The sequence below is a fragment of the Asterias amurensis genome, chromosome 1 (genome assembly GCF_032118995.1).
Source record: "Asterias amurensis chromosome 1, ASM3211899v1".
In the NCBI taxonomy this organism is placed as follows: domain Eukaryota; kingdom Metazoa; phylum Echinodermata; class Asteroidea; order Forcipulatida; family Asteriidae; genus Asterias; species Asterias amurensis.
Window position 1 is genome coordinate 25,017,622 of NC_092648.1, and position 26,234 is coordinate 25,043,855.

The following is a 26,234-nucleotide window of genomic DNA, read 5'->3' on the forward strand; positions in this document are numbered from 1 at the left end:
TTTTCTTATTATTAATTTTGTTTTCAATTTGTTTCCATAAGGGATCATGGATTACATACAAGGGCAAAGTACTATCGTTAACTTTACCCTTATACATGTAAATGTTGACCATTACTGAAGCGTGATCATTTCAATATTTTTGTTCAGTGTTTTGGTTTCAGTTTAGTGCCTGAATGTACATCTCTGTACTGCGTCCTTAGTAATTTGTTCATATGTTCCTCAATGAAAGGGAAAGCATAGGTTTGGTAATCACTTCTTTGGTAATCACTTCTTAGTTACAAGTTTTCGGTAGTAAAAAACGCATTTTGAGATAAATATTTGTCTGTTTTTCCCCCATCAAATTTGAATCCGAGAAGTAATACTGGCAGTAACATCTCTCAGATGCTGATGTATGGTTTAAACACAAATAATAATCTTTATCCCTTATGCAAACATCTTTTGAAACAAAACCTATACCAGCACACCAATAATCCATTTAAAGTTCCACAGGTTATGTTCATCGAAGAGCTTTTTTTATAGATGTCACCCTGCCATAATTTACAAACATAAAATTGAATTAGGCTGTTATCATATCAAAACGCGAAGCAGTTGTTTGGAAGTAAATCAATCACCGTTTTCTATAAGGTTCTCTCCCCCGAAGTACAAAATGTTTTTTTTTCCGGGCATTTGCGCCAGATTTTGTGTCTACTCACGTCTTGGGCAGCTGCTGCTTTGCGCTGTTATTGCATCATTCTGCACCATCAGGTCTGCATCCAAGCAGACCAAATACTGTACACAAATCTTATTTGTGGAGAAGATGACTGGGGCATCATCCTATATGTCCGCAAGGTTACGTTGGGTTACGTAAGGTTACACACACGCTGAGGGAAAGGTCCCCTTAGGGCACTGATTCATCATGCCTAGATGGATGAATTTAAGTCGATGGACGCTAGTCTGTCAGGCAACATGTTTTTTTCTTTTTTAGGGTTTTGTGAGATAGTTCAATTTTCTTGATGCATCTCTCTTATTTTTTCAATTAAAAAGGGAGGGTATACCTACTGCAGTTTGGTAACTATTGCAAAAATGAATGACTATAAAAACATACATGTACTTGTACTTGGTAGGAACTGCTCAGCTGTTGATAGTGTATAACATCTTGAGAAACAATTCCCTTCAAAGGAATGTGGTTCTAGGGAGAGGAATACATTTCTACTCGGATTTTTCTTTCAGTGTGGACATAATCGCTCCATATTTTTATCTCTAAAACGCTACCACCTTTTGCAATGAATTGTTCACAGGTTTGTTTTATTGCATGAGATCAAAATGGTTCCATAAACCAGAGGTATACTTTACCTTTATGATACATACACCCGTATGTACATCATCATTATTTGTGTTTTTATTTTGTTGGTGGGAAAGAGTGGAAAAATGTAGCAAGCTGACAATTGACCTTTTTGTTTTTTTAAACGCTTGTAGATAATTTTTGGGAAATCCAGCTACTTATTAGTCAACAATATTCAGTGAAACTGTTTGAAAAAATGAGATTCTTCCTCAATCACGTACTCAAGTGTCTCCACACAGAGATTTTAAAACTTGTCTTCTTTTATGAATAATGGGCTACACTGTACATGATGCAAATAGGCTATAATGCAAAACTACATTGTGCGGTGTTATTTTTAGCTAGGGGCTGAACTTGTTTCAAGGATTCTTTTCACATAGTGGGGTTAAGCCCCCACAATGTTTTTAAAAAAGATTAAAGAAAAGGGACAATGGGAAACCAATGGAAAAGGTACACAATGGTGTTCTGCTAAGAGATGTCTGTGAAGTTTGAATGAACTGTTAAGGTTAACCCTTGGAGGTACATGTTCATGTACTTACTACCTCCATGGTTATACCAACTCATCAAACAAGGGGTGTGTTCCACTCGTGCAAACGTTGCCAACAGTTGCACACGCTCGCCAACGAGTGGAACGTGGAACGAGTTGTGTGCTGCCACCGTTGGCGAACGTTGGCAACTTTAGGCGAACATACTTCTGAGGTGTTGGCAAGTGGTTTTTAAAATGGCGGACAAGCATACAGTATGATTTCTTTGTCACAAACATAATTACATTGCATTTTCGGTGATTTATAACGAAGATTTAAAGTAACAAAGTTCATGAGTTGAAGAAATGATGTAGAAAAGAGGACTACATACGGCAAAAACTAAGTTTTAAAAAATACTACGTACGGTGCGCGCCATCTTCCTTTCAGGGCGTCGCCATATTGACATCGCGTAATGTGCACCAATCGTTCCAAAGATTAAAAACGTTTGCGCGAACAGTTGCGAGTCGTTTGCGCGAGTGGAACGCACCCCAGGATTTACAAAATCAGTGTCAGCATGGGGATTGGGGGAAGTCCCTATGAAGGCTACATGCACATTGTACATGTACATTAAGCATGTAGATGTACATTGTTGTAGGCCTACAGTGTCCAGTACATGTACGTATGCAAATGTACACTGTATGTACCATGGTTGTAGAAGTATTTCTACCTACATGAACACCTTATATATAAAGTTTATTGTAATGTTCTTCATGTCTGCTGTAGTGTAAAAACTACAATACATGTACATTGAGGATGGGGGGGGGGGGCGTGTACTAGTCTTTTCAGTGAAAGGATCTTTGATTTATCGAATTAGTTGCCCATGCTAAAGTAGCCTTTCCCCTGTGAATTGCATTTCCTGTGGACCGAAATTAAATATCCTTCCATTCGTTCAAACTAGAACAGGTTGTTCATGATGGTTAACTAATAAGGCATGGGTTTGTATCGGTACAGAGTCGCGTTGTTTGTTCATATTGACCTTTCATCACAGTATTTCATCGTGAAACTGACGTCAATATGAAATGTTTAGTACGTAGGCCCCCCTATAGTATTAATAATACACTTGTACACTGTACCTCACTTCAAGGGTTCAGAACACATTTAGCACAATGTCCACAAATTTATATTAAACTTACTCGGTTTGAAGATAATGGTGGTAGAAAGCTTCCCTTAAAATATTTCATGCTGAGGTGCTGTAGTTTTTAAGAAATGAGTAAAACAGTGTCACAAAAATAATTTTTGTCTACACATCCGAGTAAAGGCCGAGTCACACTGAAGCAATAACAAAACTGATAACGATCACAACTCAAAGAGAACGCATTCTATTGGTTGAATTGCTCCACGTAGACTACGCACTCGCTCATTCAACCAATAGAATGCATTGCCGTTCTCTTTGCATTATGCTTGTTATCGTTTTCATAATCGCTGCAGTGTGACTCGATCTTCAGGGTAAAACCAAAATTAATATGCTACAATATAATACTCAATACACTCTTGGTACAATCCTCCGTAATAATGGTTTTATAAGGAAGTTCAGGATCATAATATTGTACAAATGTTATGTAAAGTCTGGTTTAATGTATTTCTTAACATAGCTCCATGATTGTACCATAAGACTAAAGGCCGAGTCACACTGCAGCAATAACGAAAACGATAACGACGCAATGAAAGCACATTCTATTGGTTGATTTGCTTCACGCAGACAACGCCCATGCACATTCAACCAATCGAGGGCGTGCATTGTTAATGTTATCGTTTTCGTTATCGTTATTGTTATCGTTATCGAGGCCTGTGAGACCGGTCCTAATTTGTCCTAATTTGTCTTTCTCTCCTCAAGCGCCATGAGCGCCTTCCTGAGGCGGATACCGGCGCTCTATTAAATGTTCTTTATTATTATTCAGAGTAATTCCTTCAACCAGGATTGCACAATAAACGAGTACCCAGGTTGTCGTCCTATAGTGTATCAGGCCAGGAATTTCATATGAGAGAAGGGCAACTTGGCCATTTTCATTGTACAAAGGGCACTTCATTTAGAAAGTTTTGAAGGGTACTATGTCCTCTGTGGTATTTGTGTAATTCCAGGCCTGGTGTTAAAAACATTGGACACTAATGACAATGTTAAAGACCAATCTTCTCACTTGCTGTATCTCATCAGGATGCATGAAATAACAAACCTGTGAAAATTTGAGCTCAATCAGTCATCACAGTTGCGAGATAATAATGAAATAAAAAACACCCTTGTTACACAAAGTCTCGAAATCAAACTCGTTGAAAATTACTTCTTTCTCGAAAACTACGTCACTTCAGAGGGAGCAGTTTCTCACAATGTTTTATGCTATCAACCTCTCCCCATTACTTATTACCAAGTAAGGTTTTATGCTTATAATTATTTTGAGTAATTACCAATAGTGTCCACTGCCTTTTAACAACATTATGTAATGTTAAAAACCATAGTTGTCTTTAATAATGGATGGTGTGTTTGTTTAATAGACATTGTTATACTTTTATCATATTTACAGTTTGATTGGTGTTTTTAAGGGTGTTTCTCTTCCTGGTTTGATAATTGAGTTTACATATGTACTTACTGTGCTCAGTTTAATTGATTACACAGTTTTAAGGAAACTGTACACTATTGGAAAAAAGTACCAATAGTGTACAGTGATCAGTACCAACAGTGTACAATTTTTTCAAAGACCTGTCTTCCTAGTTAAAGCCATTATACACTTTCGGTACAGAAAAAAAAAAAAAAAAAAAAGTTCACAGATTTACACATAACTTACAGGGTTTACAGAAGGTAATGGTGAAAGACTTCTCTTGAAATATTGTTCCATGAAATGCTTTACTTTTTGAGAAAACATTAAAACAATATAAATTTTCGTTAGCGAGAATTACGGATTTATTTTAAACACTTGTCTTGACACGGCGAAACGCGTGGAAACAAGAGTGGGTTTTTTCGTTATTTTCTCCCGACTCCGATGACCGATTGAGCCTAAATTTTCACAGTTTTGTTATTTTATATATAATTTGTGCACGAAGTGTGGGACTTGGACAATACTGTTTACCGAAAGTGTATAATGGCTTTAAAACAAAATAACAAACCTGTGAAAATTTGAGCTCAATTGGTCGTCGAAGTTGCGAGATGGAATATAATGGAAGAAAAAACACCCTTGTCACAAAACACCCTTGCAGTTGTGTGCTTTCAGATACTTGATTTCGGGACCTCAAAATCTAATTCTGAGGTCACAAAATCAAATACAATTATTCTAGTGAAAAATTACTTCTCTCTTGAAAACTACGTTAATTACTTCAGAGGGAGCCGTTTCTCACAATGTTTTATACTTTCAACAGTTCTCCATTGCTTGTTACCAATTAAGTTTTTTATGCTAACAATTTTTTTTGGAGTAATCACCAATAGGTTCCATTGCCTTTAAATACTAAAAAAATAGTATAATGTATCCTTGTCCTCTATACATTATGTGCAATGTGTACATTGTACTTCATTGGTTATCATATCTTAAGAGCGATATATACACGGTACGTATTATGGAGAGATGGTTCATACAGACGTGTATAACATGAAACGACGTATGGGTGCCTCACATCACATACTTGATAAGTAGAGTCATACAGTATCTAATCAATGTACCATGTATGTCTGATGTGTATGACTAAACACCGGTGTATCGGTGTATCACACAGCACTAGTTTGAATCACAGCTGTGTTAATTGTACAGTGATTCTCCCAGCAATCAATAATCAAAAAATACAACCCAGTCCTTGGGTCAGCTGTGTAGAATTACAGCTCTATTGATACATGTATCATAGCAGTGTGACGAGACGGGGGCACACCGGTAGCCTGTCACACGCCTGAATAACGTGTGTGTGGAGGAAGTACAGTTTGTATGAGTTGACTGTACGATTGTGACTGGTTTGTACATGCGTTGGACAGTTCAGTGTGACAGTCGAGAGTGACAGCCAAGAGTGGAGTGGTTTGAATCTATCCATATATTTTTTACTCCACTCTTGATTATAGAGTCTGGACATTATAAGACTACAATGAGGTAAGTGTCTGAGTCACAGATACTTGTAACTGTATATTATACCCAAAACACACTACATGTAGGCAATGGACGAGTTGTGTAGCTATACAACTTGCCACACAGTAAATTATAGGCCTAACATTTTAAAATAATGAATTGTGTTAACTTGCAGTTATCCGATAATTTGTTTTTAGTAAAGACTCAATACTTGTTTACAATTTTAGATGCATGTTTATGGAATGATGAAGTACAATGTAATGTACATGTATATAGGCCCCACAGGTTTATACTATGTACATGTACCACATCCTTTTTTGAAATATTATTTACGACTTTAAATGCATCTAGTTTTACTGGTACATGTATTAACACAATTTATTTTTGCTTAATAGGTTTGTAATTTAAAAAATTATATTGTGCCTACACCTTCAAATTTAAGTTAGCCTAATTATTACTTCACAGAAACTCAGGCTGTGTCCAAATTGGTGGCTACATGTACAGCTATGGTTACGGCTAGAATTACATTTCATCATGCATTGAAGTATGTCCTTGGCAGCACCCTTAGCAACAGCCGTAGCCGTAACTGTAGCCGCCTACTTGGAAGACTTTTTAGTCTGGCCTGGAGACATAAAATGGGGTTCAACTGTCAGCTTCTGCAACCCCATTAGCCCTATACGCCCTACTTCATAGATTCATGCATTTACTTCACTTTTTCTAATTCTAAATGTATGTTTCTCTCTGAACAAATAATGGTTGAAGTAGAACGAGTCTAGCCCTTAGTCAGGAAAAGGAAGTTATGTGTCATAGGGACCTTGTAACCAAATCTCTCTGGTGTGACTACTGCTGGTGTCTTTTATATGTGTGATGACTAGGGCCCAATTTCATAGCTCTGCTTACCATAATGGAAGCAGGGAATTCTGCGCTTACACAAGCGTATTATACAAGCAAGCAGTGAATTTATTCATGTGCGCGTGCATGCTTGCATACTCCATGTTACTACTAACAGGCATTCTTACACATGCTTACACGTATGCTTACACAGCTAGCTCAGAAACTCGGCACTTGCACAGTAAGTGGAGAATGGTGATTGCAAGTGCTGAACTCAGCAGTAAGCAGAGCCATGAAAAGGGCCCTGGGGTGGATTTCACAAAGGTAGTCCTAACTTAGGACTAGTCCTAGGCAATGCTAAGAGATAGGACTGGTCCTAAGTTAGGACCAGTAACTCATCCTAACTTAGGACTGTTCCTATCTCATAGCATTGCCTAGGACTAGTCATAAGTTAGGACTACCTTTGTGAAATCCACCCCTGGGGTTCCATGGTGAATGGTTCAATAGGGAAACTGTGTCAAAATCCCCCAGGGCTCAGACGTACTCCAAATGTACTGGAGTGCGAAATATTGGCCAAACATTAGAGAATGTGCAGGTCTGATCCATTCAACCATAGAGCTAGACTACCTCCATGCCTTTGGTTGTTGCCCTGTGCCTTGAATATCCCCTACAGAGGTGGTTGGAAGAACTGCCTTGCCCTAACAAGAACAGTTATCAGTTATAGACATTGCGTATTCTGGCTGGTTTGTGCTTACTGCGCTAGATTCCATTTCTAAGCACTGCTAACATTAAGCACCAAAAAGACATGCCTACATGTACCTTCTGGTGGTATCTACTGTAATAAGGAATGACAATGCAAATCCATGGTGACACGCAAGCTGGCCGCCTTATTTTCTTGCTAAACCTATGATGTGCGCAATACTCTGAAAGCAAATTTTTTTCAGATATAGTTCACCACATTTGCTTCCCATTCAACAGTGCTTTGAAAAATATATAATTACTTATTATCTTTATATTATTACTATTATCGATTCATTACAATACAAACAAACTATTTGTTGCTCAATGGCAGATTGACATGAAAATTGTACAACACACCCTCAAAAAAAAAACCCCAAAAAACCAACAACAGCAACAGCAGTATAAAATGCAAAATTCATTTAAAAATGGTTTAAAATAAACATCAGATATCACAACAGGTGCACTGATTAGTTTGTGCATGTGCCAACATACAATAATACAGCATTCTCAATCATTCATGTATTAATAATTGCTGTTAAACCTACAGTAACTATATTTGAACACAAAAACTATTGTGTGTCCCCATGCTATTCCATCTAGATTACTGAGTGTGAAAAGAAACAAACAAAATACAAAGTAACTCAACACCCACTATAATATAGTGTGAGTGTGCATCGTGTCTGACTCAGTCACATTCCATGCATGTATTGGGTATGAGACATGTAGTCAGAGTTCAGACCACATGAGTTGTGGCTCTAATAATTAATCTGCTATCATTTGTTTCCTCATTAATACGTGTACACATGCAATTACTCCTTGTCAGCCTTAAAGGCACTGGGCAGTTGGACACTGTTGGTTAATTACTCAAAATAAGTGTTAGTATAATAACTTACTGGGTACTTACTCTGGGTATAGACACCAATGGAAAGCTGTCCCGTATACTATAGGCCCTAAAACACTCTGTGATAAACGATTCCCTGTAATGTGAAGTAACATAGTTTTTGAGAAAGTGGTAATTTCTCCCAAATTCAAATATCTTTAAATAGTATAGTACATAAAAAGACTTCAGGCCTGAAGTTCTTTTTAGGCATCTGAAAGAACACAAATTTGTGCAGCAAGGTTTTTTTTCTTACATTATTCTCTTGCAACTTCGATAACAAATTGAGTCCAAATTTTCACAGGTTTGTTATTTTGTGCATTGGGATACACCAAGTGAGAATACCGGTTCTTGGCAATTACCAAATGTGTCCTATGTCTTTAAACATCTCTCATGACATCTGTTTATTTAACCTGTCTGTAATTTGTGGTACAGAAATATTATTATAAAGGGCGTTATAATAGCAGTTGAAGGATTTATTTGTGGTTTTTGACAACTTACTCATTTTGTCCCACAAGAAGTAACATAATAACTTGTGGTGTTTTCACTGAATTACACTTTAGAGAGCATTGAATGTACATTCATTGTCTATGGAGTGCCTTTATAAGTTCAAGAACTTTCTAAAAGAACACTTCTTATTGATCAATGGTTTTGTATTGTGGACCACGAAGGCCGTCCACTCATCAGAGAATGTTAACTTGGTGTTAAATGGAAGGTTACATTTGCTTGTGATTAACTCACACTTTTGATTGTTAGAAGTATGCTCTTTTTAGAGAATTTGATGAGGAAAGAAATGAAGCTTAACGTATGTGTACAGAAACAACAACTAATGTTTGTTGGTTAATTTTTAAAAGTGGGAGTTGCAACATCATATCCTGAGTGGTGGGAGTACAATCAGGCGAGGTTTGTGGTGACTTGTGTAAAAGCTCTTTTGAGTAGTGGTGGTTCGGAGAAGAACTGGTGGTGGACAACGTTTGACGTTTAGTTTCGATCAATATGGCATACTATGCTCTGAGTGTGATCATCTTCAGGAGGATGCCAAACTCTGTTGGAAAGCTGAAAGTCTATTGGGAACTTTTGAAGGGGCATCAAGGCCATGGCAACAGAGTGCCATGGCCTGGCCTCTGTTTAGTTCCAGGCATGCCGTTATTTTTATTTTAAAAAAATTTTAAACAAATTATGTTATTGATATCAGAGCGTTTACTACATTTATTACACTACTCATTGGTAGGCTTGATACTTCATTGAGGTAATAGACACCGCCTTGGTGCCATTTAACATGCCCTCATAATAGAGGTGAACTTTACTACATGGAAACATTGCCCTGCATGAACTACGTCTAAAGCCTGAAGGAGGGTATAATGCTCTATATTTTGTACACACAGACTTCCTGGATGGAAATGTTCATGGCATTTTGCCCTTGTTTTTTGATTTGTGATTCTAACTTGTGTTCCAGTTGATTGCTCTCTAAATCTAGGGACTAAACATTCCAGTACACACCACTTCTGAATACAATATGCATGGTTTTGAAGTTCCATGCTCCGATGGACAGTTTACACAGTGCTTTGTGTAGTTTGTAATCTTTTTGACCTGGCACACTTGTACTATGGTGGAAGATCTACCTCCAAGCCTGTTGTATGGCATCTTATAGGGTTTGGTACTTTTTGTACGACACAAAAACAATGTCAACAGATTTCCATTAAAGGCAGTGGACACTTGGTTATTACTCAAAATAATTATTAGCATAAAACCTCACTTGGTAACGAGTAATGGGGGAGGGGTTGAGAGTATAAAACATTGTGAGAAATGGCTCCCTCTGGAAGTGACAAAGTTTTTGAGAAAGAAGTAATTTGAGGTCCCAAAATCAAGCATCTGAAAGCACACAACTTCGTGTGACCATGGTGCGACACATGTGTTTTTTCTTTAATTAATATCTCACGACTTTGAGGACTGATTGAGCTCAAATTTTCACAGGTTTGTTATTTTAATCATATGTTGAGATACACCAACTGTGAAGACTAGTCTTTGACAATTACCAATAGTGTCCAGAGTCTGTAAACTTACACATTTTGAAGATAATGAATGATGGTAGAAAGATTCCCTTAAAGTATTACTTGCTGAGGTGAGGTTTACATGTAGCTTGGTAGGATTCGAACCCACAACCTTGTTATTGCAAGTCCTGCAGTCCAACGACTTAACCACTTGGACTAAATGGCGTCTAACTTGGCGTCTCAATTAATTGAAGTGAATTAAAGGTTTTTATTTTCTGTTTTGAACGAAAGGTTCCATCAACAATATGACTCACCATCCCAACATTGACTGTAACAATCACATTAATGGGGTCTTAATGCTGTATCACAGCCAATTTCCTGATCTAGATCTTGTACCAGAATAGATATTTAGCACTGTATTCTAAATGTTAAAGTCCATTAATAGAAAGAACTAATTGCTTAGTGAACTAGCATTTTCTACAGACCCACATGTATTGTACTTTTCTAGCCTAATTGCTAGCACCAGATGTCATGGCTTTGTTTATCCTAAATGTAACTGAAAAACCTGCTTACTGAAGCAGAATGTGCACATAATTGTATTTCACAAGTAAGCATGAAATTGTTGCACGTGTGCGATTGAATACTTTTTGTTTCTAAGCAATCTTTGCTTACACATACAGCAGATAAAAGTGCCAATTTACCCTGTAAGTGGAGTATCATGGTGTCTACAGAATTTTGTGGTGAACAGTGCCATGACATTGGTCCCAGCATAACGCTGTTGTTGTAGAAATTGGTGCTTAGCACTTTATTTGGCTAAGCAAGGATTTATCAGGGAACCAGTCTCAAACAAAATACATTCAATAAAAGGTGATCTGGTTAACCCTTTTCTGCTAAGCAAGATTTTTCAGTGCCAACAAGTTTTATTGTGCTTCTCAGCTGTAATTGAGCCTTATTTGTTGGTCAATCATCGCTTGTTTGTATAATTTGAAGGGAATATAAATGATATTTTTATTATTCTACTAGTGCGTTTTCTGGACGATTTTAAAATAAACAAACTGCATTTGATTGTTATGTCAGCAGGCGGTTTTTATCAACTAATGTTTTTACCACAATGCACTGATATACCCCTGGTGTTTATTATGATAAAGAAGTACAATTTTAGGTTGACTAAAGATTTTCCTGAAACACTTGACCTATATAAAAAAGGAATTCATGAAGGGCTACACGTGTACACTAACATTATAGTCTGCAGAAAAAGAAACGCATAACTTTGTTTTTGTGTTTTGAAGCAGACTTCATAGTTGTGAATGGTTAGAATAGAATCTAGAGCAGCATCGCCATCAGAGTGTTATTAATGAAAACACGGTGGAATAAGATCCAGAATGTCCATGATGTTATTTTTAGCATTGAGGTCTTATATTGTTCATGATATGCCACATGTTCCTTCCAGGTAGCTCTCTCGGGGGAGAATATTAGGCCCTTGGTAGAGACAAATAAACACAGGCTATGGAGCGCATCCACATTGTCTATCTCGTTTCCACTACGGTGAATGATGCGATATGATATTGGTGTGTGTGTGTGGTTGATCTTCAGGATGATGACCAACATGATCTTAGGGAAGGAAACTGCCCATGGGGTATTATTGGGGGTTTTAAGTTTCAGCATGACCGAGTTTTGGCAGACCTTGCGCAACGACAACTCAGAATCATCTGTGTTTTGATGATCCGCTCATTATTAAGTACGCGTGAGGTTCATGAATTAAATGAATAGTTCGTCTTTAAGCTGTGTTTGCTCCAATAAGGAATCACTCTTTTGGTTTCGTAGTCATATTTTACTTAAAGGTGTGCGCAACATTGTTTGAAAATATAAATGTTCACAGTAAACAGCCAATTGACAACAGATAAATGCACCAATTGACAACAGATAAATATTGTGCAACTTTTTTGTATTCGACAAACTCAGGCACTTTTTATTCATCAATGACACAGCTATTGTTAAAGCCATTGGACCCTTTCGGTAAACAGTGTTGTCCAAGGCCCACACTTTGTGTACCACAACTTCTATATCAAATAACAAACCTGTGAAAATTTAGGCTCAATCGGTCATCGGAGTCGGGAAAAAACAACGGAAAAACCCACTCTTGTTTCCGCGCGATTCGCCGTGTCATGACATGTGTTTAAAATAAATCCGTAATTCTCGTTAACGAGAATTTATATTGTTTTGCCGTTTTCTCAAAAAGTAAAGCATTTCATGAAATAATATTTCAGGAGAAGTCTTTCACCATTGCCTTCTGTAAACCCTGTAAGTTATTTGTAAATCTGTGAACTTTTATATTTTTTTCTGAACCGAAAGGGTCCAATGGCTTTAATTGAAGTATAATATTGATAAAACTTTCTATCCAATCAGTGGTTTTCAAACTGTTGCTCATAAAATGTCTCCCATGATTGTGGCGATGCACGTGAAACGAGATTGTTCCTTTGCACAACTGTTGCTTTTTACTTGGTTTAGTTGTTGAGAAATGAGTAAAACGGTTGGTTTTGATCACTTGATCTTAAGTGTATTGTCCACAAACACATGTGAAAAATTGTGAGTGCCTTAGTCTTGTTTTGAGCAATTTAAAAAATAAATTATAAGTAAATGCATTATGGTATTTATTTTCCACCATATTCTTGTGACGCTCCATTGATTGAGCAATTGTGTCATTTAGTGTACATGTTGGGTCAAAGTACTGGTCTTTAACATCTAACAAATGTTTCTGCTATACAGTCAAATAGCAGGCATTCCTTAGCCCCCTAATCTGTGCCTAGCCTTGGGTAAAAGACATTACTCATACAGTGAGTGGCACCATAACGTGTCTTACATGGTACTACCAATTATTTATATCAGCACCTGACCACATACACATCAGACCAGAGGTGTGAAAATAATAAAAAACTGGTAAACAACAGAATGGTTTTGGGGTAGAATTTTTAACGATTCAGTTTTTGTTTTGTTAGAGTGTCATGGCCGATTGATTGAGAGCATCGAATTCAAGTTCTGGTGCTAAGTCACCAGAGTGTTGGTTCGAATCTCGGTCGTGACACTTGTGTCCTTGAGCAAGATACTTTACTATGATTGCTTCACCCAGGGGTATAAATGGGTACCTGCGAGGGTAGAGGTTGATATCGTGTATGAAAAGCCACCAGCGCCTTACAGGTAGCTCAGGGCTGTATACTCCCAAGGGAACTGAGAAACATTTAAAAAAGTGATGTTATTGGCCCATGACCAGGGCCCAATTTCATAGAGCTGCTTAAGCACAAAATTTTGCTTAAGCAAAAAAATCCTTGCTCAGTAAAATCAGATTGCCGGCCAAGACTTCACTCAATTGTTATGCTAAGCAAACAACGACTAAATACCAGTCACAAGCAATGTATATGGCATGAAACTTTGTCCAGTAACATGTGCAAAATAAGCAAGTTATTTTCGTGCTTAAGCAAATTTTTTGCTTAAGCAGCTCTATGAAATTGGCCCAAGAGCACTAATGTAAAACGCATTGATACGGTTATTGTGAAATGCGCTATTTAAGAATTTGTTAAAATTATTATTATTTATTAATTTATACACCAAGAGTCTTCAGGGATGGGACATTTTTATCTGAATTCAGACTTCTTTGTGTTTGCCTGGTGAAAAAATGCACTTAATTTCTCCAGATAAAAATGTATCATGCCCTCTGATCTGCTTTTTAAGTACTGAGAATGCTGTACCCAGATGCTTTTTGAAATCAATAACTCCAGGGGTTACCAAAATTACTTCATACGATCGGGATCCAAGTTGTCAGACTATTCTCTCAGTATCATTTCTCGCCCCTGCTTGAGTCTTGTCAAACATTTCTTTACAGCCAATTATAACCAGATTTCTAAAGACCTAGCCATCGGTCGGAATGTAGGTTCAAATCCTGGTCAAGATACTTGTTCCTTTGAGCAAGACAATCGACCATAAAGTTACTTCTCTTAACCCTTGCATTTGAAGGGGGAGTTGGATGAGACAGTATTCTTTTGGATTAACCCCTTGGTGCTGATATTAGCAGTTAGAGATTGTATGCTCTCCAGAGAGTTGAGTAAGATTGTGGGTTGATTATCATATCCCAATGAACAGGGATAATGTAAGAAAGCACCTTGATCTTTATTGGTAGTGCAGAAAGTGGAAGAGTAAGAGGTGAATGTGGAAGAGTGTGGGTTCAAATCCCGCTTGTGACACTTGTGTCCTTGAGCGAGACACTTTTTTATTACTGCTTCTCTCCACCCATGGGTAAAAATGGGTATAAATGGGTACCTGCGACGGCGGTATACTCCCCAGGGAGCTGAGAAAGATTAAAGGGATGTTATTGGCCCAATGACCAGGGTGCTATAAGAATTTGTTCGTTGTTTGTTGTTAAACCCGGTATTTCTGGTTCACATAGCAAGCACTCTTGTTTACAGGTTTCCTTAGGCTTGCGAGCTACAATGATTAAGTTCAATTACTAATAATCTAGCTACAAGAATATGCTCGCTATATTTATAAAAACTATATATATATAGTATAGTATATATATATAAAAACTGAGTGATATTATTTAGTTATTAATTATTCAAATGTTGATGTTTGTTTGTAGCTGCTTGGCATCGCTGAAATAGTAATTAAGAAATAGATAAAAACAAATAAATTATTGTAACCAATATTTCGTCCTCCTTTATCCCCACAGTGTTGAGAAGTCCGTTTGTCAGGCGTCTGCCTCCGTGATGCTGTACGATGACAACATGAAGAAATGGGTGTCATCCGGGGCACCAGGGATGTCACGGGTACACATCTATCAACATACAGTCAACAATTCATTCCGTGTGGTGGGACGTCTCACAGCGGACCAATCGGTAAGAAGTTCAATCCCATCGTTCAGTCACAAGCTTTCACATTGGAAATCTACAATTTATGTCAATTGTTGAATTGATTTCCCATTAGGGGGGTGGGGTTTCACTTGATTTTAATAGACTTTAATAAATAAAGATTTAAAGAACCTTAATAGTTATACTTTTTATAGAAATAAACCGTCCTTCGTGGATTTAAAAAAAAAAAAAAATTGTAATGAGAGATCGCCTAATATTCTGAGGCCGGATGGCCGAGGGCTATTAACTGATTTGGGCTATTGGCCCAAATCAACTGTCACCATCCATGGGCATGGTGCTACATGTACTTACTCCTGGGGCAGAAACAGGGGTTCCCCCTAAACAGTAGGCCTGGGCGAATTATTCGAATATCCGGTTAATGGTGAATAGGTTTTCCTATCCGTAACCGCGAATGCCTTTTTTTTCTTAACCGGATATCCGCATAGGGCGCGAATACCTATTTACAAACCGGATAATTCTGTAATTACAACCGAGTAACTGGATATTCTTTAATATCCGAATATCCGCGGACGTCGGGCGACAACTGATATGAATGTTTTGTCTGAATCCTTATGAAACTTCTATTAAGACAGCATAAAACAGCATATATTAAGTATTTAACTATGCTCACCTCCGTGAAGAGTTAAAACAATGACATTTCTGACGTAATTTGTTCAAAGATTACAAAAGTTTTCCTTCACGTAGAGTCAATCACGATCAAAAGAAAAAGCAAATCGCCGTCTTTAAATTAGATCCGGTCATTTTTATGAATGAACCGAGTGACACTGTCTAAAACTAATTTCAATCCGCCCAAAAGATCTCATTCACAAACGAACAGCGCCCTCTAGCGGCAAAAAATTTTTTTTTTTAAACAGCGCCCTCTAGCGGCGAAAAAACTATTCGAATATCCGGTTAATTTCGAATAGTTGGCCAGTGGTATCCGAATAACAAAATTTCACTATTCGCCCAGCACTACTAAACAGTCATACATGTATGATGTAGACATGGGTATCATCCACTGGGATCCTGTTGTTGTTGTTTTAATAAGGGAATCAATGTGTGGTGAAGAGGTTTTCAACTAGTGGTTTAATCCCAACGAGGCCTGGTTCTTGGTAATTTTACTGAGACGAAGTCAAGGTAAATTATCAAGAACCAGGCCTCGGCGGATTTAAACCACTAGTTGAAAACCGATTCAACACACTTTGGTTCCCATTCATAAATACCTTTTCTGTCAAAAAACATCAACACTTTTTGGTCAAAAAGTAAAATAAATACAAAAATTATAATTGTTCAATGATTTCTTTCAACACAACACCCCTCCAGCTATGAAATGGTAAGGCCCTCGGGATCAACAACTCCTTATAAGGGAATGCTGTGCGCGATGCGCGTACCGCGTGATGTAGCACAACTGTTTCAGCTGTCGCTCTCAACCAATAGGAATGAAGAAACTGTCTTTTATAAGCATACATGGTGCAAGCTCGCGTGTCACGCCCATGTTTCAACACTTTTTTCCGGTCATAAACAAAGGTTTATACACACCCACGTGACGCGCTCTCCACCAATAAGAATAGCGAAACTGTCTGAGGTATTTATGAATAAAAATTGTTAGTGTACCCAAGATTGTGGCTGCACTGTTTATAACAACTCAACTCAGTGCTTGCATTTAAATTGAGAAAATAAATGAACCTTAATATTTGCAGTATGTAATTTCTAAAAATAATGAAGTGCAATTAACACAACACAAAATATAATTCAAAGGGAGATAAACAGCGACAGTTATACAGAAAACAGGATTCCATCTTCTTGTTTTGATGTCCTAAAATGGTGCTGTGTGTAGCTGCTGGTTGTGTTTGGCCCATGGGTATGATTAAAATGTGGGGAAGATTCTTGTATTCAGGTCTCTCTGTCCATCACAGTCTGGCTCTCAGGACTCTGATTGAGGAGATTCTAACATAACTAAACACACTTTGATGGGCGCTGGAACATTCTTAGCTAGAATATCCGTCGCTAGAACCGACTAGAACAGAGAGAGCACAAACATGTTTTCAAAACGTGTTTTTGATGTACAGTATGTATTATATTGGCAGGCCTGTTACTTCAAGGAGGCAACTGAGGCGATTGCCTCCATGCCCCCTGGTCATTGCCTTGGTGCCCTTGAAATGCTCCAGTAGAAATTCACAATTCCCTTTTTACCAAAGTGACAATGCCTTGGTGCCCTTTTCTTTCATGTATCATACTTGGAGACAATACTTGAACCTGGTTTTGGGGTTTCTTTGTTAATTACATGTTTTGTTTTTGGGCTTTCCCTTTGTTTTGTTTCTCCAAAAATTATCTTAAACCAGGATACAAGTGTTAACTGACTAGTTTAATCAAACATCAGTAGCATGTGGGATGTGCCAGAACATTACATTCCAGAGATTGTTCATTCACAAGAGGACGGCTTATTTTTTTTGTAAGAAATACCAGTATAAATCATTGCTTTAAAAGCAGTTATCAAATTGAAATTGAAGGTCGCAAGAATCTCACTTTCGCAGAGAAAATTTATGGCCGAGGTATAAATTATAAACGAAGCCGAGTGGAGCCGCGTCAAATCCAATACAAGAACTTCAACCCATAGAGGGATTTCCCGTTACCTGGAACGATTTTAGCGAGTAGCTCTTTTACTTGGCTAGGGATAATTACGCTGAACATCTTGGGTTACTGACCAGTGATCTCGTCATGTCATGGAGACAGGGAGACAACCAAAATTGCTGCAGCAAATCTTCTGTGGCTCCAGTCATCGGCGATGAGTGAAATGAGATTACAAATGGTTGAGTCCGTCAGACGTCAAAAGTGAACATTTGCCCTGGCCCCTAGGGCTCTCTCTTTCTCTCTCTCTCTATCTTTCCCCCTTCCAGATTTGTTACCAAGAGAATGTGGATGATAACAATCGTTCATTTTTTTTTCTTTTTTTTTTTGGGGGGGGGGGGTTCTTGTTTAAATTGAATTTCCAAAATGACTGCTTTAATGTGTACATGGCTCAGCCATGTGTAAGTGTTGGCCTTGTGCACTGCTGATGAAGTGGTCCACATATTGTACATTGTAATGTCTGATTTACAGACATGTACATGTACACTGTACCTTATACATGTACACTAGAATAAGCACCACTTTGCCTTTTGTCTGGGTTACACTTGCTGTGTTTACATCATCATGCAAATTTAACATCTCTCATATCGTTGCGGTACCCGCTGCCAAAACTGCCTCTAGCTACCGGGCAACCTTGATAGTCTAGATGGTAAGACACTGCTCTAGAATTGCAAAGGTCGTGGGTTCAAATCCAACCCGAGTAACATGGCTGTGATATTTTTTTCACAGGACTCGGGAAAGTACTGAGTATACAGTGCTAACACACAACGCTGTATGGGTAAAAAACCAAAATTAATATCATGCATGAACTTAAATGGTCAATGACTTGTTGGATTGGTTGCAGCGCCCATAGGAAACAATAAAAATATGTCAAATACTTTTCATGTTGAATAATTATACAACATCATACGTACAAAACATACATGTATTTGCGTGGCACACTTATTTTCAGCCTAAGTGTTTTTTTTTTACCTTCTCCTAAGTCTAAAATAGACCTTTGCACTATCTAGAGCGTGAAGGCCATGTAATCGTGTATAAATTGACCTTTATAGTTCAATGGACATGACTTTGCATAATACCACTGTGTACACTGTTATAGGGTAATAGATGAATTGTACTTTAAAGACACTGAACACCATTGTCAAAGACCAGTCTTCTCACTTGTGTATCTCAACAAATGCATTATAACATAACAAACCTGTGAAAATTTGAGCTCAATTGGTCGTCAAATGTGAGAGATAATAATGAAAGAAAAAAAAACCTTGTCACCTGAAGTTGTGTGCTTTCAGATGCTTGATTTTGGAACCTCAAATTCAAATTTTCGTGGTTAATGACCTCTTTCTTGAAAACTACGTTACTTCAGAGGGAGCCGTTTCTCATAATGTTTTATACTATCAACAGCTCCCCATTCCTCGTTACCAAGTAAAGTTTTATGCTAATCAATATTTTTGAGTAATTACCAATAGTGTCCACTGCCTTACAGACTTACATTGTAGGTACAATGTCCGAATCTGAGTTTGCAAACTGTCAATGATTCATGTAATATTTTGACCCCCTTTCCTTATCAAGATGATTCCTACACAGCAACTCCTCTAGAGTCTCATGTAATAGTACAAGTATCTGGGGCAAATTTAACAGCGATGCTTTACGGTTTAGCAAGTTTACATGCGAACTAAAATGTACAGCAGAATCATTTGCTTAGGCGTAGGATGATTTCATAGACTAGCAATAAAATTGAATTAGGCTGCCAGCTTGTGCGTTCACTATGGAGTTGCAATGATACGTCATTTAAGTTCAAGCAGTAATCACCGGAAGGATTAGCATGCCTTTTAGTGGGCTTAATGTTAGCAGCACTATTAAACATGTTAAATGGAATCCTGCGCAGTAAGCACAAAATCAGCCATTAAGCCCGATGAAATTATGCCCTGGGCCCAATTTCATAATCACAAAGAATGCTAAGCACAGAATAGTATTGAATAGCAAATTTAGGTTACCAGCCTAAATTACATTAAGTTTGCATTGTTGTGGCTGGTGCCCAACTCAATTTTGGCTTAGGAAATGAATTTGTCACGCAGTGTTTACTGATTTAAAACTGCTTGATGAAATTAGGCCCTGGTCCTTACTCAGTCAAATACTCCATTTCACTTCAATCTGACTTTTTTGCTTTTTTTTCCACCCACCCCCACATCTCTTTCCAGGGCCCAATTTCATAGAGCTGCTCAGCACAAAAATTTGCTTAGCATGAAATACATTCTTTGATAAAAACAGGATAACCAACCAAATATCCATTTGTTTTATATAACTTGTTACTGGTATTTGTTTGCTTATCCTGAAAATCACGTGGAAATTTGGTTGGTAATCCTGTTTTTATCAAGGCAAACACTTCATGCCAAGCAAATTTTTGTGCTAAGCAGCTCTATGAAATTGGGCCCAGGTCTTCTTGTAAACATTTGCTTTGCATGAAATACATTCCTTGATAAAAACAGGATAACCAACCAAATGCCCTACTTTTATCCTCTTTTACCCCCTGCCCCTGAAACTTGGAAATTCCGTCACTTGAGAAAAATTAATAACCACCCAACATGGCATACAAGTAATTGCAGTGACTGCATATTATGAGATTTTAAATAAGTAATAGCACCATCAGTGTGGAGAGGAAACAACTGAGCGCTCTCCAATGTGAATGACTCAACAAATTGTGTTAAACTCATCAATGTTTACAAGGTGACTGACTGTCTATTGTGTCAACTTGTCTCTAGTTAGCATGTGCCAAAGTCCTCTCTGATGTCTAGCTATAGAGGGCGCTCTGCTATCACTGACTATAGGTGAACCACACTAAATAAACTCACTGCCATAAAATGCTAAATATTTAAACATACTCAAAAAATATTCAAAGTCTCTCAGCCTCTTGAAAACCAATCAGATGTATTTTCCGACGGCGTAACTTCAGATTTCTTTCCAAATTTATAGGTCAACCGTTTGGAATATTGGCTAATTACCTAGAAGAAAAAAAAAAACACCCCATGAAAATGTGCCTTTTCCCAAACCAACTTGCTGCCAGTTTCCATGAATTTTTGCCTATTTAGTGCGATGCATCCACACATCCACAAGGGTGCACGGCACTAAATAAACTCCCATAGTAACCTTTGCTAAGTGCTAAATATTCAAAAATACTATCAAAAGTTCCAACCAAAAGTTCTTGTTGCTAAGTGCTAAATATTCAAAAATACTATCAAAAGTTCTAACCAAACGTTCTTGTTGATTGCCATTAATTTTAAGAGTGACTACCAAACGACCTTCCCTTTAATATCAAATCTGACGAAATCAGAAGTCCTGTTTACAATGTCTTATTAGGGGAATCATTGTGTGGTGAAGAGGTTTTCAACTAGTGGTTTAAACCCGCGCCGGGGCCTGGACTTGACAATTTTACCCCTCCAGCTATGAAATGGTAAGGCCCTCAGGTAAGGAGATGATGTGCGCGTCGCGCGTATCGCGTGATGTGGCACAACTGGTTCAGCCGTTGCTCTCGACCAATAGGAATGAAGAAACTGTCTTATAAGTGCAGGTGCAAGCGCGCGTGTCACGCCCATGTTATAACACTTTTTACTAGTGTTATATCATCCGTTCAAACAACCCCTCGTGATGCCCTCTTGACCAATCAGAATGGATAAACTGTCTTAGGTATTTATAAATTGTCATTACCACCTCCAGGTTGTCATTAACTGTGCCATCTTGAAGGGGCTGAAGTACAACCAAGCAACAGCCACATTCCACCAATGGCGTGACAGTCGGCAGGTCTACGGGCTCAACTTCCAAGGCGTAGAAGACGCTGAAGGGTTCGCCTCGTCCATGATGAAAGCACTGGACCTACTATCGTCACAAGGTAATACATTTTTATATATATTTTTAGATTTTATTATTTTACACATTCAACAAACTGCGGTGACCCTAATGCAGTGCACCAGCCACACAATCCAGGAGAAGTGGACTGTTGTTGCGTCAATCGGCAGTTGCCTACGACGATTGATGATGATATCCAACAGCAGAATTAGCATCAATAATAGGATGGGAAACAAGAAGAAATGCTCAGTGTTATTACATACCAACTAACTGCGGCGACCCCAAAGCGGGTAAACCCACGCAATCAGGTAGGACTTAGACCCTAATCCACATGCAAGACTCCGGTCTGAGGGTGGATTCGAACTAGGGTCCACATAAGGTGAAAGGCGGGAAAAGAAACTACTGAGCCAACCTGATCCCCTGAGTTAGCCCCGGTTCATACTTCCTGCCAATGCGAAGCGAATTTGTTACGTGATTTTGACGTCTCAACTCTCCTTTCGCTGAGAATATTCTCATTCATTGTGAATTAGTCAACCTTCATATCGCATTCGCATTCGCAGGAAGTATGAACCGGGCTTTACATGTACATTTACCAATATGACTTTTGTTGGCTGTCACCTAGTGATTTCTGCCGAGTATATCCCCAAAAGTTTTTTGAATCATGTAACTGTTTGGTTTAGTTAGGGAGAATTGTGAAAAATTCAAGAGCAACTCCTTGGAATTCACAGTAATCAGCTACTTTTAAACCATTTTGAGGGCTCATCGATTGACAGCTAGTGGGCGAGAGAGTAAAGGTGACTCAGTACTCAAAGCTGAAGAACTTGGCAATTCAACGGATAGATGTCACAGTTGTCCGCAAATATATAAGAAATTCCATTATCTGAATGATATATTTTGTGGCTGTGCCAACATCCTTAGCAACATTCTTAGCAACACCCTTAGCAACAGCCGCAGCCATAGCTACAAAACACTTGGATTTAACATTACAAGACACAACAATCCTTCATGAACCATATCACATGATTTCTGATACATGTGATACTGTAAAATAGAATTGTCCGCCTGTGAACTCACATTACTTGACAAAGAGGGCGCCGTCTTCTCCACTCCACTCCATAGTTGAAAGGCAAAGCACTGAACATGTGATCTATAACGATATACACACATACACGATTGTGATGGCAGAAGGAAGTGCCATTTCCTGAGAATTACGTGCCTTCTTGATTTTCCCAGGAATATTCAGGGTGTTTTGTTTTGTTATTAAAGAGGATGCTACTGCATAAGGCTCATGTTTGTGTTTCAAGTTTTAAACTCAAGAAATAAACCACAAGGGAAACTGACTGGGTAAAGTCAGTTACCAAGTCAGTAACCCTTGTGTTTTGTTACTTGATATTTGTAATACAAAAATGGCGTCACCTTGAGGTGATCCTCTGGCTGTCGCTTCCCGGGTTGTATCTTAAAATAAGGTGTGATTCCTGGCTACGCGGCAGTTAAACTGCTTTATGAAATTGGGCCCTAAATGCTTTCCATGCCCCTAGTCATTGCCTTGATGCCCCCTGAAATGTTTCAATCCAAATTAACAATACCCTCATTGAGGTGCCCTTTACTGAGGGAAATCTGCCTTGCCCTTTTGTTCAATTTGCCTCCCAAAATAACAGACCATGGGCAGGCAGAGAGCGACATATGACCTCGCTGCAGAATCGCTGCTTGTTGCATGATTTGTTTTTTAAATTTAACGGTTATGGAAAATCAACAGAATTGTAACCGACAAGTTCCTCCCCCAGGATGTTCTGAATGACGACAATCATCCTTATTTTGTCAAACTTGCTTGTCACTGTTTGTTCGTTCTGTCGCACATCCCTACCACAACATTCTACCATACAACTGTTTTTTGTGGTTTCAAGTAAATTTCTTCCTTTTCCTGTATTTCCTCGAATGTATGTTGGTATCTCTGCCCAAAAGACCCTGTTTATCCCAAAAAGTACGTACCCGTGTGTACCATGATTATATTTATAAACCCTGATTGCTAACACAGTTCATTAACCCCTTTTTGTGTTTCAAAAACCTTTCCATGTCTCAATGGATTTGGATTGTTAATGCGCTATGAGAAGTCACATACTGGTGCAGGTCCACCATGGGCATTGTTGCAGTAGAATTCTTTGAGAAAAAAGAACCAATTGTTGAAAACTGGTCAACAATAGTTCTTTGCATCATGTTCATGAGGAAGTTATGATTATTTTCCAGATACATTCACACTTGACTGATGAGATAAGCACGAATTTTCATTCACTCGTGATTCAAATTTCATTCAAGGATAACTAAAATCATGAACATTTTGGTGATAATAGTAGTAGTTGGATTAAACATGTAGTCAACAAGATACATTACAACATAGAGTAAGGACAGAGATTACAATATATCCAGGAATGTTGTTGCCAACATTCATTTCCTCAATACAGAATGTCAAGAACTGTGCCCTGTCTGTATAAAGAGCAAGGTCTTAGCTCTACACACTGCTGAAGCTATTATTTAAACATGTTTCAAGTGCATTATTAGACTGGACCCCTGTCTTTATCCGCAAGGATAAAGACAGGTCCCTGCGGCTAGATCCAGTGATTCGATTGGATACAATGATATGATAAACCATGGAGGTAGGATAAACATGCAGTGACATAGATGCCCAAACAGTCACTGCTGTCACGTCCGCAATTCGTATTCTATGTGAAATGACTGAGGTAAAAGGTGAATCTACACGCCGGTTTTGGAGGCAGGTCTCTGGCGTTATTCATGAGCCTCCAAGTGTGATGTCAGATGTTCAGGCTGTATGGTCTGATGAAGCTTATTTACAAATGTTTTAAGTGTCTTATTTGATCGAGGTGTTTCCTGGTGTCAACAGAGGGCAGTATGGCATAAAGTATGTTCACCAAGGAATGATCTGTCATGCAGTTACTATAGCATGTATCTCCTTGTGTGGAAAAAACATATGAACTACATGCAGATCAAATGTTACAGCTCTCAAATAGTGTGGGAAAATTTCATTGCAGAATTTTTCTCATGTTTTCAAATATCAGCATTTAGTGTAGCGGTTTCTTATGAAGTAATTATTTATTTGCAAATGGAAGGTAACGTGTATAATTTGCATAAACCATGGAGGCCATATTCTCAATGCTGTATTCAAGCACTTTTTAGTAGACTAGAGTATTAAAGGTACTGAACACGTTTGGTAATTGTCAAAGACCAGTCTTCTCACTTGGTTTATCCCAACATATGCATAAAATAACAAGCCTTTGAAAATTTGAGCTCAATTGGTCATCGAAGTTGGGACAAAATGATGAAAGAAAAACCACCCTTGTTGGACGAATTTGTGTGCTTTCAGATAGAAATAAAAGACTTCTGGCTTGAAGTCTTTTATTATTTTAGTGAGAAATTACCTCTTGCTCAAAATCTAAGCTACTTCCAGAGGGAGCCATTTCTCACAACATTTTATACTATCAACAGCTCTCAAATGCTCGTTACCAAGTCAGTTTTTAAGCTAATATTTCTTTTGAGTAATTACCAAACGTGTACCTTCCCTTTAAGTACTGCTGAGTTCTAGGGTGGCTGAGTAGTACTCAAGTACAAGTACTTATTAGTCCATCCAGTACTTGTACAAATATCTGAGTACTGAGTATTCCGATATCCGAGTACTGACTGAGTCCAAGTACTGAGTACTTGGATCTCCGAGTACGGGTACTTTATAAAGAAAAATAGTGCAAAATTAGGTACAAATTACACTCATTTATTGTTTTGTTGACTACATTCCTGGATGACAGTTTCTCAATGAGCTTGTTAAAATAACTACAGGGAATATTTCAGCAATTTTACTCAGCAAATTATTTGCTTCTGAGCTTCTTTTGTGCACACTGAATGCTTAGTAGCAAATGGTGATTTTTCAGTAGCTATTGACACATTTTGTGCAGCAACTCATTCACAGGGAAAAAAATCCTTCAGAAAACTATCTTTTAAAAGTAATTGTTTTCAGTTTATTTGCATTTTTTTCCAGTTAATATGATTTTCAAACTGGTATGAGGGAAAGATTTAAAATACCATTACGAGGGCGATTTGAGAACGAGTAGCAATCAAATCGGTACTCGAGTAGTCCTCTCGTTTGAGTACTGAATATGAGTACCACAACACTGGATATTCTTTTCTCAAGTCCGATAATATTTCAGATAAATACTTTTCTCTGGATGATTTATCAGAGCACCAGCTGCATACATTGTAACCTCAGTCTCAGTGTAGACATCGCCATCTACAGTTGTTCTTTAGCGAATAAGTCATGCCCCCCCTTTTGTGTATTGTTACCGCCCCCCCCTGCCATCGACGTCACGTTGGGAATTCAAACATATCGTCGGCAAAAAGAGTCTGGTCCCTAACTACACGCGCCTAGGTACCAGGCCACACAGTGCACACAGCTCTATATGCACACAGCCAGGGGGCCAGACGGCTCGGGTTACCGACATGACGTCACGTTTATGAATATGAAGGCTCCCTTTTAGGGGCGAGGTGGGTT

General features: G+C 38.3%; 1 protein-coding gene across 6 annotated transcripts in view; it reads left to right on the plus strand.

Moving 5' to 3' along the window:
• The window catches only part of LOC139934256 (uncharacterized), a 72,907-nt gene that overhangs the window by 14,165 nt on the left and 32,508 nt on the right, over nt 1-26,234 (plus strand). For 5 of the 6 annotated variants that reach the window (XM_071928475.1, XM_071928473.1, XM_071928471.1 and 2 more), the window contains 2 exons: nt 15,037-15,202; nt 21,554-21,725. In XM_071928475.1, the coding sequence (XP_071784576.1) occupies nt 15,037-15,202; nt 21,554-21,725 (338 nt within the window). Of the gene's footprint in view, nt 1-5,584; nt 5,901-15,036; nt 15,203-21,553; nt 21,726-26,234 lie in introns of those variants that run through there. The other variant, XM_071928476.1, reaches the window with a different exon arrangement.